This window comes from Salvelinus sp. IW2-2015, linkage group LG13 (genome assembly GCF_002910315.2).
Source record: "Salvelinus sp. IW2-2015 linkage group LG13, ASM291031v2, whole genome shotgun sequence".
Taxonomy (NCBI): Eukaryota; Metazoa; Chordata; class Actinopteri; order Salmoniformes; family Salmonidae; genus Salvelinus; species Salvelinus sp. IW2-2015.
The window spans coordinates 31,716,334-31,732,987 of record NC_036853.1 but is presented as its reverse complement, the minus strand read 5'-3'; the positions used below and the strand labels follow the sequence as shown (position 1 = coordinate 31,732,987).

The following is a 16,654-nucleotide window of genomic DNA, read 5'->3' as shown; positions in this document are numbered from 1 at the left end:
CACTGTAAGGTCTACACCTGTTGTATTCGGCGCACGTGACAAATAAACTTTGATTTGATTTGTATGACCAATGATCCAGGGTTCCGGTCTAGAAGCATGGTTTCGACTGCTCCTACAGTTTTGCTTCGGTACTCCAGTTTAACTGACACCTGGCCCAGAAAGACAATTTCCATACATGGCCACATAGAGAAGACAGATTTGAAACTTCATAATAAGATACTTTAGTCATTACCTTTATGCACAAAACATCCATCGAATTATTAAAATAATTGTCTCTAAGGCCAATTTGTTTTTCATCACTGACAGCTGAAGATATTACAATTTTAAATTCATCCGCCATGTTTTTGGATGACGTGATGAAGTCCTTAATGATTTTCTTAAATTGTATGTGGAGGCGTCACCAGCTGGAGCGCCATTATGTATTATAATTTATTTAATTGTCTAATCAATTCAATCAATACATTTTTATTTAAAAAACACCACTAATTTACAAAAAAAGGTCGATTTGTTCCGTATTTCAGTCAGGCTCGTGTCTGTTTTGCAGAGAGGATGAGCTGTGAAGCGAGAGGTTTCACTCGCCAAAATCTGTTCAAAATAAGCCCAATGCGTTTCTTTTAGCTGATTTTGGACCAAAAGTTTTCGCCTGCCTTCCCGCTTGTGGGATAACGACTCCCATTGTTAGAGCGGAGACATGAGCATTTCGTCATTTTATACAGATCTCCGTTTACGGTCACGTTGCTCTTTTGAAAAGATATACATCATACGGATGTGGTACTGGTGATGTTAAACACTTCCCCAATCGTTGTTGAGATCTGATATTCTGCCAAGCGATACAACCAAAACCAATCAACCAATCACATTTGTAAAATCCTTTCCGTCTAAATTCCAGCTAAACTTGGAGAGGACAGTTAAAAAAGCATGCTTCTGAGGAAGAGCTACAAAAGTAAATAAATAGCTGTATTAGACTGAAAAAATATATAATGTGATTAAACTGAAAAGATATGGTGGATTTCGTCAAACTTGTGAGGCTCTCCATGCTCATTCGTTGCTAATTTAACATATTTTCTGCTACTTCACTCAATCTGGTTTTCAAAGACTCCCTTCCTAACTGTTTTACATTCCCTGAGACCAACCAGAACTGTTTCCTTGGACAAGTATTAATCCTATATTTCCTGCATGACCGCATTTTTCGCGAGGCAAAGGAGTAGCCTGTAGGCGCGCTTCCATTAGCTTGTTCAGTGCAGTTTGTCTGTGTCTGGGATGGGGGGTGCTTCCCCCMAAAAATATTAATGTAGGCTACACTGTCCAGTGAATGTCCCGCAAAATCATCCCGTTGTCCCGCATTTGGGTATTTTAAATGTTGTCACCCTCGATCAAAGGTCATGAAGTTTCGACTGCAGTCGACTGGAAATTTCTGCTGTTGCTCCTCACCAACTGCAACTTGAAGTCGGGGGCCAAAGCATTGTGGGAGACAACCTTATTCTGTTTTCTTGGAAGCAAAGGGCACTAACTACATGCTCATAAATGGTTGATGTGGCCACCTATCATTGGTTATTATCAATGCATGTTAACTGTTTTGGGTGGATGACTATTTAGAGCTTAAATACATATTTATCCTTACATCCTTATCTAATTACATAGGCCTACATGTGATCCACATTTCTAACATAAATAAATGAAATATCCTACTTTTGACAATATACTGTATCTAATGTATTTATCTAGATGTTACTGTAATGTTGTATCCCATGCTATAGTCTACAATTTGTCTTGTCTGTAATATTGCTGTCACAAAACAAATTCAAATTTGTTGGTTGTCTGTTACGTGTGAATAAAACTGAGTACTTATTGTAGGCACATGGATTATTGTTGGGTATTTCTATGCTAGCTAGCTATAATCTATACACATTTGGGCTAGCTAACATTTGCTAGCTACCCAGCAAGCTAACCAGTACATTTAACAGAAAGGGTCTTGCTATATGGTAACATTTAGCTAACCAGAATTACCATAGCTGTATTATTTTCATGTGGTAGTTAGCCACGTTTTGGTTAGTTAGCTAGCTGCCACAGCATCAATGCTAGCCTATAGTTTTATTCTAGGGAAGCAATAGCTATTTCTGCTAAGTTTATTAGCTAGCCAACTTATACATGTGTTGTGTCATCCAATAATTTATTATCAACTCAAAACTTTAGCTAGCTAGTATTGGCTGTTTGAACTGCAGCCACAACATCAGATTGATTGGGAATTCACTGACTGGCTATAGCTAGCTAACTAGCCAGATCTCATTATCTGCATATGAGTGATCGTTGTTGACATACATGTATTTTCCCCAGATGTACAAGTGTCTTCTCACATCATGTCAGTATAATTTGTTTCATTTTTGATCCAGAAAAGGGCTCACAAAAGCTATGTCTGTAGCTTGTGTTGCTTGCAGTAAGGGCATTGTTCTTTCTTTTTGCCTAATAATGATGTCATCCTTGCATTTTATGCCCAGAAAATGACATCTTCACCAAAAACTAGAAATGAAAGCCAAAATGTTGTGATACACAAAAATGCTGTTGAGGACTTTTTAATGAAGCCTGCATGAGCATTGTTATTAAGTGTTAAGGTATTTATGGAGACCTTTGCCTGTCACCTTTAAGATCCTGGAGTGCATCTTTAACGATAATTGAATTGCAATAACACATAACCTGATGTGAAGGTTCTGCATTTCAAGTAGTTTACAAAAGACCGGATTGATATCCAGGCATACTCATAGCATCAAAGCAAACGCACAACTGAAAAGAGGGGAGGAGCTCAATTGGAGCAAAACCACCTCMGTGCTTCTGTATGCGTTTATAGCAAGCATGGCAGGCGACAGCGAGACAAGGGTGGACAGTCAAGCCGAAAACGAGAATGCTATTCGGCAACCTTTCATCATCGGGGTAGCCGGAGGGACTGCCAGCGGCAAGGTTGGCATTGTGATTTTTTTATTAATTAGAAATGTAATGTTTTTATTTGAAACACTGAATTGTCAACGTGGTTGAAAGATGAGAACTCCCTGACCGCGTGGCTCCTGTCATGACAGACCAATGAATTAATTTGTTCCATTAAAGCTAGTTTGTTCTTTAATAATTYCTGGAAAAACATTGACATTTTTAAAGCGTGTATAGGAATAGGCCCTGTTTGGCAATAATTTAACCCACTTATGTGGCTGTAGAGAACTGACCTTAATCCAACTTGCATTCATGTCTTTGTCTATAACATCTATAGCCCTATYAATTCGTGTACAAATAATTAAATATTAACACAAACCTATATGAAACAAGGATTTTGAGAGGAATCTACTCCTGTGGTTTATTAAATTCAGAAAGGGCATTTATGACAATCGACAGAACCGAAAAGCAATACTTTGCTTAGCCAACTAAACTCAACGATTTACGATGGAGTTGAGCGGCGACTAGTGTGGGCGGACTGGAGCTAAAACAKCATATACAATTTTAGTTTATCAAAAACTACTGATTTCAKAACGGGTGCTGAAATCATTTGATTTCTTATTCATTAAGAAAAAGTGGCGTTGAGCTCCAGTCCGCCCACTGTTAATATTCACTTTCTAATGCGTCGACAGGACCAGCTGATTACATCTGGCGAGCAGTGAAAACTGCCTATGCGCCATAATTCGCGGCACAGTAAAATAAATAAAAATTCTAAACCGAGGCGCAACATCGAACGCTTGCCAAACAGACTAGGTCAGGGTTTGGGGTTTGAAAAATCAATGAGAAGTAAAATAAAATCTTCCTTAGTAGTTCATTTTCTAGAAACCAAAAGGCACGAGGTAGATTCGAGGTAATGTCTTTAGTATTTGAACATGTTATTACTCCAAAGTGACAAACTGAAATGTTTCATTTTTGTCAAACAGCTTTAGTCCGGAGTGTCTGAGTTGATGGCTTGCACATGCGCGATACGACCGTTAGACCAGATGACGTSTTACTACGCATGAGTTTAGCTATCCAGCGTCGCCATGACATCGCCTATAAGTGTGATCTGGAATTTCGATTGGAAAAGCAGTTTTAGCCCATCTTCTCACTGTAGCCTACTGTCTTGCGTAATATGTGTCACATCTTACCTCATAACSTGTAAGGAGGTGAGCCTCAGTCTACGTCAATCTGTTGCGGCTTTTTCCATGTAGGCTACTGTTCATCATGGTACAGTAAATAATAAGTGTTCTTTACAGAATCAAGAATTCAACCATGCCAAAGTCATATTGTGAATAATACAGACGTCACTTTATAATCTAGCACACTTATATTTMCAATTGTCTGTCTGGTTAGGTAAACAGGTAGTCTAAACATATGGCCTTTCAAATGCACCTCCCCCCACCCCTCTGAAGAAAGTGACTGTTATCTCTTGTTTTTCTGTTTTTGTTTTTCACTGTCTACCTGAGACAGTCCTAAACAGTCCCCTGAAATGGCCGATGGCCTTGCAGCTATGTCCTCTGCTGTATTGTGTAGTCTGCTGTCTCTCAAAGATTTGAATGAGTATCCCTCTATCTTTTTCGAAGGTTGCATATGTTGTTTTTTTTTATCGTGTTTTGAATATGATTTAATAAGACAAGGGAGGATTTATTATGGTCAAACCCATTTCTTGTCACGAGTCATATTGTGGAACTGTGTACACTATAGGCCTACTGAGCCGGGGAGAGCCTCACTCTGCTAGCCTGGTTATGCATCCACCATATTTCCTGAAATATCCAAGCCAGCACAATAGCCTACGGTTCGGGTTAGCACAGTAGGCCTTAGGGCTGAGAATTGCCTGGGACCTCATCGCGRTACTTAGGTGCCGATACATTATGTATTGCAATACCATATATAGCAATTCGATTCTGTAATTYTATTGCGATTCGATGTTCCAAACATATTGCTCACCATATGTCTACTGCAGAGTGACGAGAGAAATAAAAGTTCTGAAAACAAATGGGCTCCCTATTTAAAAATTAGATGGAGTACAATCTATGAAGGAGAAATACTGGAGTACAGTAAACCAACGCAAAAATAATATTGCAATATGGTCAAAATGATACTTTATGTCATCAAAAATAATAATCCCCCATCACTAGTAGGCCTACTGTCAGTCAGGCACAATTTTACTGTTCCTTCCCAGCGATGTTTAYTTGACCTTCAGCTGTGTTTTGTCATAACAGCCAGTGAGCTGACCATGTAAGAAAAAGAAAAAAATATGTTTTTCCTTTTACAGTACAGATTGCTATACCCACTGTAACTGATCATGACATAGCTTGTCAATTGTCTTTATGTACCTCTGACGTAGGATTGCAGGGTAAACTGCAGTTTAGCTTTTTTKGGAGACAATAGAATTTTGAACTGGGGCAGGGGAATGTTTAGTCAGCGTGGGCAATAGAAGAGGCAGACTTTGAAGGTATGTCTGACTGACCCATCCCTGGGTAAGAGACCTGGCCTGGTCTTTTGTGACCAAGAGCAGTTTCGGCAATCACTGTTTTATTAAGGGCTTGAAAGAAATGTGAAATGACAAAGGGGTCTGGTATTGGGAGAGTTGGAGCTCTCAGAAACCTCACAAGCACTAACCTGACAATCATCTCCCTAACATTTGTTTGCTTTGTAATTTTTTGTAGATTCATTTCGTAGAAGGTTTGTGAAGAAAATAAATGCAGATAAGAAATTGAGTAATTCACATCCTCTATGAAAGGCTGTTCTAGAGCATGAATTGTGGTCCACTTGACGTTCCTTTGCGTGTAATATTTCTTGGTATCATACCCCACAACAAACGAAAGAGAGAAACGACCAGTAGAGCCACCTGTTTATCCAACAGTGTTTTTTTCTTCTTCTGACAAACTTTTCTGGGAAGTCTGGAGAGACAATGCAGTTTCACTTTAGGTTGTGTGTATGAAGTCTGTAGGGCCCAGGCCCAACTTGCGGATTATTAGTTAAATGGATTGAGAGTGTGACCCGGACTGGTGACTAAGTACAGTGAGTCCCATCAAATAACATATTGTGGCTGCATGAATCTTGTAATGCCCCTTATTTKACATCCTTGAACTATTCCCTCTTAATCTAGACTCATTTATAAACGACTCATTTATAAATGTGGATTGACTCCAGACAAATATATTCTGCTTCATCATCTTGTATTATCTTTGCCCTGTCTGAGCTCTTTTCATGGAGACACTAATGTATTTTTCACTGATTGCTAGCATGCATTTTCCTCTTCTGCTGCAATACATTTTCCCTTCTCTAACAACAAGTTCAACTTGACCCTAATGTCTGTTGCCAGTCATCTCTTATTCTGTTCTCTATTAGGCCTGGAGCAAGCAGTTAGATTATCATGGCTGGTGACACGTGTAGGTGCAGTGGTCTAAGAATAGCACCTCGATATTGACTGACCGACATCCTGTCTACTGTGGTGTGCCACAGACTTGGTCTGTAGCAGCTTTACTGTTCTCAATGACACAAGTCTGGTTTGGACGTCATGTGTTAAATAATGTTACAAGACTTTATGTGTTGAATTATTTTTTTTTAAGTGATTTCAGCCAAGTAATTTCTTCCAAGGTTCCATCCAACAGTGTTGTGATAATGTGAGATCCTCATTACTGATCTAATTATCCTATTTGCTGTAGGCCCACTCTCCTCTTCCTTGAATTGGCTAATGAACCATAGAGACATGTCCTTTGGGCTGTACTGCGAGATCAGTAGGGATGGGGTAGTTCCCTTTTGGAATTATTAATATTAGTATATTTTCCAATGTAAAAGAATGCTGCACTTCCTAAACGAASAAGGAGGAAGTGACAGAGGTTAGCCASGCGTGATGTAGTCAACTAGAAGCCAGCAAGGTGACCACACCCAGGGGCCCTAAGTCATAGAGAGGCCCTATGAGTGAATGAGGATTCTAGTTGTAAAATAGGTCAGAGTATTGCAAACATCGAAGAACATTTTAAATGAGAGCTATTGCACATTGCTGCAGATTTGGCTTCTTCTGTACTGTCTGTAAATCTATGTAATAGTCTGGTACCAATATATTCAATATCTCCATAGCTCAGTGAACACAACTCCACTCTTACATCTTTATGGGTCACAATTTACTTCAGATAGTGTTATCTATCTGACAGAATTAACTGTCACTCTCGCTCCTCCCTCTGCCCATGGCCAGTCGTCTGTCTGCGGTAAGATCATGGAGCTGCTTGGCCAGAACAAGATTGACCATCACCAGCGCCAGGTGGCCATTCTCAGCCAAGACAGCTTCTACAGGGTCCTCACACCGGACCAGAAGGCCAAAGCACTGAAGGGACAGTTCAACTTCGACCACCCAGGTATTTATCTAGTCTATTTATTTATCTGTATACTGTGTCAATCGCTAAATCGTAGTCGTATGGTATATGTTAACAACTGGCAACTGTAGCTTTATCCCTTGCTTGCTTTCCAGTGTAAAAAAAAATGTACGAATAGTTTCTCACATCCCTTTGCTCTCTCATTGAAGATAAATAGTTGCGTTGTTGAGTTGATACTCAAAGGATACTTCTGTTGGGCTTTTCCCCCTAGTTCTTAGAAATAGAATTACCATAATTCCTGGAGAGAACTAAAGGTTTCTACATGTCCTGCCTTGGGGCCAATGACTGCTGTATTGAAAATCTGTCTCATTCAGAGTACATACTTAGCAGCRGTGCCCCTGGTAGAATGTGTAGCAGAGTCTGTCTCAGACAGTGTGGTAGATAATGTTTGGGCCCTGGTCAAAAGTAGTTCACTAAATAGGTTGCATATCAGCACAGATGCTATCCCCATAGCAACATGCCACCTTGTGGGATTAGATCTAGATCCTATGGCCTGGCACAGTGGCACCAGCAGAAACATAGACATTGTTCTGAGTGCCTTTGCTCTCTCTCTCTTCTCAGATGCATTTGACAATGAGCTCATCGTCAAAACGTTGTGGGACATTTTGGAGGGCCAAACAGTGCAGATCCCAGTGTATGACTTTGTCACCCATTCCAGGTCAGTGGTTAGGACACTCACTCCACTCACTCACTCATCTCATCTCATACACATTGTCCTCTCTCTGGTGTRTGTGTCAGGAAGGAAGAGGCGGTGACGGTGTACCCAGCAGATGTGGTGCTGTTCGAGGGCATCCTGATGTTCTACTCCCAGGAGATCCGGGACCTGTTCCAGATGAAGCTGTTTGTGGACACAGACGCAGACACACGGCTCTCACGCAGGGGTGAAACCTTAGACATATATATTCACTATTTCATTGGATGAAACGCATCAAACTTGTGAGTTGTACAAAAACACCAGGGGGCTTCCAATACAGGGCCTGGAGGGCATGAATGGGAACCGGGTGTAGAAGTCTACTAGTTTTGTAAGAATCTTTTCTGTGAAATCATACTGAAAGCTCCACTCCTGTTCTGTGTTCCCTCCCCAGTGCTCCGAGACATCAGCGAGCGAGGAAGGGACCTGGAGCAGGTGCTAACGCAATACATAACCTTTGTTAAGCCAGCCTTTGAAGAGTTCTGTCTGCCAGTGAGTACCTAGCTATGATACTGCCACAACACGTATTCTAAGAGCCTTGGATCAATCAAATTATATCAATAGCTAGGTTTCCATCCACTTGTCGACAGATTTTCATGCGAATATTCTCAAATCTGCATTTTCAAGCAAGATATGTTTCCATTAAATTGACTTGTTGTGGATAAAGGCTGTGCGTGATGTAGTGCACATAAAAATTACTTTTGCGGTTAAATTCCCATGTACCAAATAAAAAATACAAGWTAAATGGGTTTCCATCGCATTTTCAACTCTACTGATGGTTTTGTCGCTACAAAACTTGTTATTTAGCGAATATACCCACTCTTGTCTTGGCACGTGCGCTTTAGCCAACAGCTCTCAGATACAGTGCAGGTATAGCCTACATGATGAGATTATTATGGATTTAAAAAAAGTAAGATTATTTTTATTTGTTAAACGGCATCCAAGACTCGATCGTGTCACCAGAATAAGACGCTCGATATTTATTGGAAAGAAGCATCAAGCTGCATTTTCACCACCCTGTGAAGTTCATCGTAGCTTATTTAATCTGTAGCCTAATAAACTGCAAGCTTTCCTGAGTCATAGTGGGAGGACCACACAACATATCATTGCGTGACTCCAAGTTTATCATATAAAATATGATGGTTATTATATCAATATTTGCTCATAGTTTCCATCACCGTTTCTCACAATACATTTTACAGACATGAAAAGATCCCACCTTTTCAAGCGTATTTTGTTGACAGTTGGAAAGTTTACAGACATTTGTTGTTTCCATCTGGCCTGTAGTGACAATTTTTTTTTTCTGACATGTACTATACTCGCATAAAAAAGTTGGCTAGAAACCTGGTTATTGTCAGTCGTCTCTGACCTCCTCTTAAATGGTATTGAACACCCTGGCCCTGATTCTTAAAAGAAAAATATATATATATATATATTTAACCAGTTAGGCCGGTTGAGAACAAGTTCTCATTTACAACTGCTACCTGGCCAAGATGAAGCAAAGCAGTGTGACAAAAACAACACAGTTACACATGGGATAACAAACGTACAGTCTACAACACGGTAGAAAAATCTGTATACAGTGTGTGCAAATGAGGTAAGGCAATAAATAGGCCACAGTGGCGAAGTAGTTACAATTTAGCAATTAACACTGGAGTGATATGTGCAGTTGAGGATGTGCAAGTAGAAATACCGGTGTGCAGAAAAACAAATATGGGGTAGGTGGTTGGTTGGATGGATGGGCTATTTACAGATGGGCTGTGTACAGCTTCAGCGATCAGTAAGCTGCTTGACAATAATGCTTAAGTTAGTGAGGGAGATATAGTCTCCAACTTCAGTGAAATTTTTATTTAAAAAAAATATATATATATACACTGCTCAAAAAAATAAGGGAACTTAAACAACACAATGTAACTCCAAGTCAATCACACTTCTGTGAAATCAAACTGTCCACTTAGGAAGCAACACTGATGACAATAAATTTCACATGCTGTTGTGCAAATGGAATAGACAAAAGGTGGAATTATAGGCAATTAGCAAGACACCCAAAAAAGGAGTGATTCTGCAGGTGGTGACCACAGACCACTTCTCAGTTCCTAATGCTTCCTGGCTGATGTTTTGGTCACTTTTGAATGCTGGCGGTGCTCTCACTCTAGTGGTAGCATGAGACGGAGTTCTACAGACCCACACAAGTGGCTCAGGTAGTGCAGTTCATCAGGATAGCAAATCAATGCGAGCTGTGCGAAGAAGGTTTTGCTGTGTCTGTCAGCGTAGTGTCCAGAGCATGGAGGCGCTACCCAGGAGACAGGCCAGTACATCAGGAGATGTGAGGAGGCCGTAGGGGGCAACAACCCAGCAGCAGGACCGCTACCTCCGCCTTTTGTGCAAGGAGGTGCCACTGCCAGAGCCCTGCAAACATGACCTCCAGCAGGCCACAAATGTGCATGTGTCAGCATATGGTCTCACAAGGGTCTGAGGATCTCATCTCGGTACCTAATGGCAGTCAGGCTACTCTGGCGAGCACAATGGAGGGCTGTGCGGCCCCACAAAGAAATGCCACCCCACACCATGACTGACCCATCGCCAAACCGGTATGCTGGAGGATGTTGCAGGCAGCAGAACGTTCTCAACGGCGTCTCCAGACTCTGTCACGTCTGTCACATGTGCTCAGTGTGAACCTGCTATCATCTGTGAAGAGCACAGGGCGCCAGTGGCGAATTTGCCAATCTTGGTGTTCTCTGGCAAATGCCAAACGTCCTGCACGGTGTTGGGACAACCCCCACGGCTGTAAGCACAACCCCCACCTGTGGACGTCGGGCCCTCATACACCCTCATGGAGTCTGTTTCTGACCGTTGGAGCAGACACATGCAGACACATGCACATTTGTGGCCTGCTGGAGGTCATTTTGCAGGGCGCTGGCAGTGCACCTCCTTGCACAAAGGCGGAGGTAGCGGTCCTGTGCTGGGTTGTTGCCCTCCTACGGCCTCCTCCACGTCTCCTGATGTACTGGCCTGTCTCCTGGTAGCGCCTCCATGCTCTGGACACTACGCTGACAGACACAGCAAACCTTTTACCACAGCTCGCATTGATGTGCCCTCCTGGATGAACTGCACTACCTGAGCCACTTGTGTGGGTTGTAGACAGACGTCTCATGCTACCACTAGAGTGAGAGCACCGCCACGCATTCAAAAGTGACCAAAACATCAGCCAGGAAGCATAGGAACTGAGAAGTGGTCTGTGGTCACCCACTGCAGAATCACTCCTTTTTTGGGGTTGCTTGCTAATTGCCTATAATTTCCACCTTTTGTCTATTCCATGTGCACAACAGCATGTAACTTTATTGTCAATCAGTGTTTGCTTCCTAAGTGGACAGTTATTTCACAGAAGTGTGATTGACTTGGAGTTACATTGTGTTGTTTAAGTGTTCCCTTTATTTTTTTGAGCAGTGTATATAAGTAAATATTCGTTATTATTTTTATTATTATATATTTTTTTGCAATTCGTTCCAGGCATTGGCAGCAAAGAACTGGAAGGAAAGTGGCCAATGGAGGTGTTGGCTTTGTGGATGACCAGTGAAATAACTTCCTGGAGTGCGTGCTACGGGTGGGTGTTGCTATGGAGACCAGTGAGCTGAGATAAGGCGGCGCTTTACCTAGCAAAGACTTACAGATGACCTGGAGCCAGTGGGTTTGGTGACGAATATGTAGCGAGGACCAGCCAACGAGAGGATACAGGTCGCAGTGGTGTGTAGTATATGGGGCTTTGGTGACAAAATGGATGGCACTGTGATAGACTGCATCCAATTTGCAGAGTAGAGTGTTGGAGGCTATTTTGTAAATGACACAGCCGAARTCGAGGATCGGTTGGATAGTCAGTTTTACGAGGGTATGTTTGGCAGCATGAGTGAAGGAAGCTTTGTTGTGAAATAGGAAGCCGATTCTAGATTTAATTTTGGATTGGAGATGCTTAATGTGAGTCTGGAAGGAGAGTTTACGGTCTAACCAGACACCTAGGTTTTTGTAGTTGTCCACATATTCTAAGTCAGAACCGTCCAGAGTAGTGATGCTAGTTGTGCGGGCAGCGATCGGTTGAAGAGCATGCATTTAGTTTTACTAGCATTTAAAACARTTGGAGGCCACGGAAGGAGTGTTGTATGGCATTGAGGCTCGTTTGGAGGTTTGTTAACAGTGTCCAAAGAAGGGTCAGAAGTATATAGAATGGTGTCKTCTGYGTAGAGGTGGATCAGAGAATCACCCGCAGCAACAGCGACATCACTGATATATACAGAGAAGAGTCGGCCCGAGAATTGAACCGGACAATAGGCCCTCCGATTTGACACACTGAACTCTATCTGAGAAGTAGTTGGTGAACCAGGCGATGCAGTCATTTGAGAAACCAAGTCTGCCGAAAAGAATACGGTGATTGACAGAGTCGAAAGCCTTGGCCATGTCGACGAATACAGCTGCACAGTACTGTCTTTTATCGATGGCGGTTATGATGTCGTTTAGACTTTGAGTGTGGCTGWGGTGCACCCGTGACCAGCTCGGAAACCGGATTGCATAGCGGAAATGGTACGGTGGGATTCGAAATGGTCAGTGATCTGTTTATTGACTTGGCTTTCAAAGACTTGGGCAGGGCAGGGCAGGATGGATATAGATCTGTAACAGTTTGGGTCTAAAGTGTATCACCCTTTGAAGAGGGGGATGACCGCGGCCCCTTTCCAATCTTTAGGAATCTCAGACGATACGAAAGCGGTTGAACAGACCAGTAATAGGGGTTGCAACAATGGCGGCAGATAATTTTAGGAAGAGAGGGTCCAGATTGTCTAGCCCAGCTGATTTGTAGGAATCCAGATTTTGCCGCTCTATCAGAACATCAGTTGTCTGGATTTGGGTGAAGGAGAATTGGGGGAGGCTTGGGCCAGTTGCTGCGGGGGGTGCAGAGCTGTTGGCCGGGGTTGGGGTAGCCAGGTGGAAAGCATGGCCAGCCGTAGAGAAATGCTTATTGAAATTCTCAATTGTTGTGGATTTATCAGTAGTGACATTGTTTCCTAGCCTCGGTGCAGCTGGGAGGTGCTGCTCTTATTCTCCATGCTTTAGTGTCCCAAAACCTTTTGGAATTAGTACTGCAGGATGCAAATTTCTGTTAGTTTGTAAAGCTAGCCTTTGCTTTCCTAACTAACTGAATATTGGTTCCTGACTTCCCTGAAAAGTTGCATATCGCGGGGACTATTCGATGCTAGTGCAGTACGCCACAGGATGTTTTTGTGCTGGTCAAGGGCAGTCAAGTCTAGAGTGAACCAAGGGCTTTATTTGTWCTTAGTTCTGCATTTTTTGAAAGGGGCATGCTTATTTAAGATGGTGAGGAAAGCCCTTTTAAAGAACAACCAGGCATCCTCTATTGACGGGATGAGGTCAGCTAGAAAGGCCTGCTCGCGGAAGTGTTTTAGGGATCGTTTGACAGTGATGAGGGGTGGTCGTTTGACTGCAGACCCATAACGGACGCAGGCAATGAGGCAGTGATCACTGAGATCCTGGTTGAAGACAGCAGAGGTGTGTTTAGAGGGCAGGTTGGTCAGGATGATACCTACGAGAGTGCCCATGTTTACGAATTTGGGGTTGTACCTGGTAGGTTCCTTGATCATTTGTGTGAGATTGAGGGCATCTAGCTTAGATTGTAGGACGGCCGGGGTGTTAAGCATATCCCAGTTTAGGTCGCCTAGCAGTAYGAACTCTGACGATAGATAGGGGGCAATCAATTCACTTATGGTGTCCAGGGCACAGCTGGGGGCTGAGGGGGGTCTATAACAAGCAGCAACAGTGAGGGACTTATTTCTGGAGAGAGAGCTTTTTTAAAGTAGAAGCTCGAACTGTTTGAGCATAGACCTGGATAGTATGACAGAACTCTGCAGACTATCTCTGCAGTAGATTGCAACTCTGCCCCCTTTAGCAGTTCTRTCTTGACGGAAAATGTTTTAATTGGGGATGAAAATTTCTGAGTTTTTGGTGGTCTTTCTAAGCCAGGATTCAGACACGGCTAAAACATCCGGGTTGGCAGAGTGTGCTAAAGCGGTGAGTAAGGCAAACTTAGGGAGCAGGCTACTGATGTTAACATGCATGAACCCAAGGCATTTACGGTTACAGAAGTCAACAAGTGAGAGCGCCTGGGAACACACAGGGCCTGGGTTAACCTCTACATCACCAGATGAGGAGGATGAGGGTACTGCTAAAGGCTATAAGAACTGGTCGTCTAGTGCATTGGGAACAGCGAAATAAAGTAGCTGATTTCTGGGCATAGTAGGATAGATTCAGGGCATAATGTACAGACAAGGGTATGGTAAGGTGTGAGTACAGTGGAGGTAAACCCAGGCATTGAGTGACGATGAGAGCGGTTGCATCCCTGGAGGCGCCAGTTAAGCTAGGTGTGGTCTCTGCGTGTGTGTGGGGTGGGGCAAAGGAACTATCTGAGGCATGTTGAGCGGGACTAGGGGCTCCGCAGTAAAATAAAACAGTGAGAGCTACCCTAAACAACAGTATACAAGGCATATTGACATTCGAAAGAGTCATAAAGCAATCGCAGGTGTTGAGTGGGAGAGCTCAGACAATGGGTAATACAACAACAACTGGTAAATGGCGATGACTGGGCAGAGGGTCAGTTAGCTACACACAGGGCCTGAGTTCGAGGCTGGGGCCAACAGATAAACAAAATGAAGTACCGTGTTAATGAACAGTCCAGCAGGCATCAGCTGTGTAGCCGAGTGATCATAGGGTCCAATGAGCAGCAATAGATGAAACGGGGAGCCGTTCGGTAGTCGTTACTACACTAGGCGAGCGGGAGACGCGGCGTTCAGGAAGCTAGCGGACCGGGGCTAGCAGAAGGGTCTTCACCGACATCCCCGACGCAGAGGCCGGTTGAGAGCACATCGGCCGAAATACGTCAGCAGACCAGTCGTGATGGAACGGCAGGGCTCCGTGTCGACAAAGGGTCCAGGCCAATTGGCAAGAGTTATTGTAGTTGGTGTACTTCGTTTGCTAGCTGGGAGATGGGCCTAGCTCGAGGCTAACTGGTGCTTGCTTCTGGACAAGGGCATTAGCCACAATAACCACTCGGTAGGGTGATCCGGTGTAATGGTCCAGAGCTTGCGGCAGGAATCCGGTGATGTAGTGGAAAAAAGCAGTCCAATATTCTCAGGGCTGATATCGCGCTGTGCAGACTGGCAGGTGTTGCGGTGTGCAGACTGGCAGGGCTAAAGCGGCTGGTGTCTGCACTAAAGGCTAACAATGACTAAATAGCTAGTAGCTAATTAGCTGACTAGCCTCTGATGGAGGTTCCAGTTATAAGGTCTCAAAAATAGCMGATCCTTACCACATTGGGTGAGGCCGGAAGGTATATTTAATTCGAAAATGGAAAAAGAGATTGAATGTGTACAAAAAAAATGAAAAAATAGGAATATTTACACGGGACAAAAACAAACACGTCTTACTGCTACGCCATCTTGGTTAAGATGTGATTCAGATCGTATTGCTAAACATGTTTATTTCTTCACCCCCTGTAGACCAAGAAGTGTGCTGACGTGATCATTCCCAGAGGAGCAGATAATCTTGGTGAGTTTCTGGCTGTTTGTTTCTCAAGATTGCTGCCTTATGTAAGCAAGCAGGTTGTTATGTGACAAACTTCACTGACTCATTCTTGGACACATCTCCCCATAGAGAGTCTGTCATTGACATTGTTAATCAGTCCAGTCTCTTACCCTGCGATGGTAAACTTACTAAAGGCGGATGTGAATGTGATGGCTGTTTTGTTTATTCTACTGTCTTGAGATAGCTGTTGTGATTGGTGAGACCTATACATGGGAAGCAGACTAGATTAGCTGTTTTGTCCTGGGAATGTTTCAGACTCTCTGTTTTGGAATGGCAAGGTCAATTGTAGATTTTTCAAAACAACATGTGGTGTTATTAAACTCTGGAACTTGTTCTGCTTAAATTTTATCTGAATAAAAGAGGAATGGAACACYGTTACAGATTATCCTTCAATGTCCTCTGAATGTGCCCCCTCTCTCTCCTTAACAGTTGCTATAAACCTTATAGTTCAGCACATCCAGGACATTCTGAACGGTGGTCTGACCAAACGCCTGAACGGCAGCCTTAACGGTTACGGAACTCCCCGGAAACGGCAGGTGTCAGAGTCCAGCAGTCGGCCCCACTAACCGCACCGGCCCTCTCTGAACACCAGGGAGCTAGGGATCGATGGAGGAGGGCTCCTCTGTACATACCTACCACCTGCTACACTGTATTAAAAAAAAAAAAAAAAACTTTCTCTAGCAAGAATATGCAAGGCCTTCATTTGATTATTATTTTTTTGACTGGATGATGAAATGTTTTGTAAGGGAGGAAGGAACTGTTTCAGTTCAAAGGTGAAGCAGTTATTTTATTTATGTATTTTTATTTGATATTCTGGCCCCTTTTTGAGCTTGCAGATGTTAATAAATGAGGATGAAGTTGGGTTGAGCTTGAGCCCTTGCTCTGCGTTCAGTGGTCAGTGCATTTTGATTGGTCATGTTGTCTGTCTTTCTGTACTGTTGGGTTGGAATGGAAGGAAGGACGTGTGACAGATTTTATTTGTTAC

General features: G+C 43.0%; 1 protein-coding gene across 1 annotated transcript; it reads left to right on the top strand.

Annotated features, from left to right (window-relative positions):
• Positions 1-2,795: 2,795 nt before the first annotated feature.
• Positions 2,796-16,531, top strand: LOC111971198 (uridine-cytidine kinase 2-A). Its single transcript, XM_023997989.2, has 7 exons — positions 2,796-2,952; positions 7,160-7,319; positions 7,899-7,995; positions 8,076-8,218; positions 8,423-8,520; positions 15,585-15,633; positions 16,099-16,531. The coding sequence occupies exons 1-7, from the start codon at positions 2,848-2,850 to the stop codon at positions 16,233-16,235; spliced, it is 789 nt and encodes a 262-aa protein (XP_023853757.1). The 5' UTR covers positions 2,796-2,847; the 3' UTR covers positions 16,236-16,531.
• Positions 16,532-16,654: the final 123 nt, after the last annotated feature.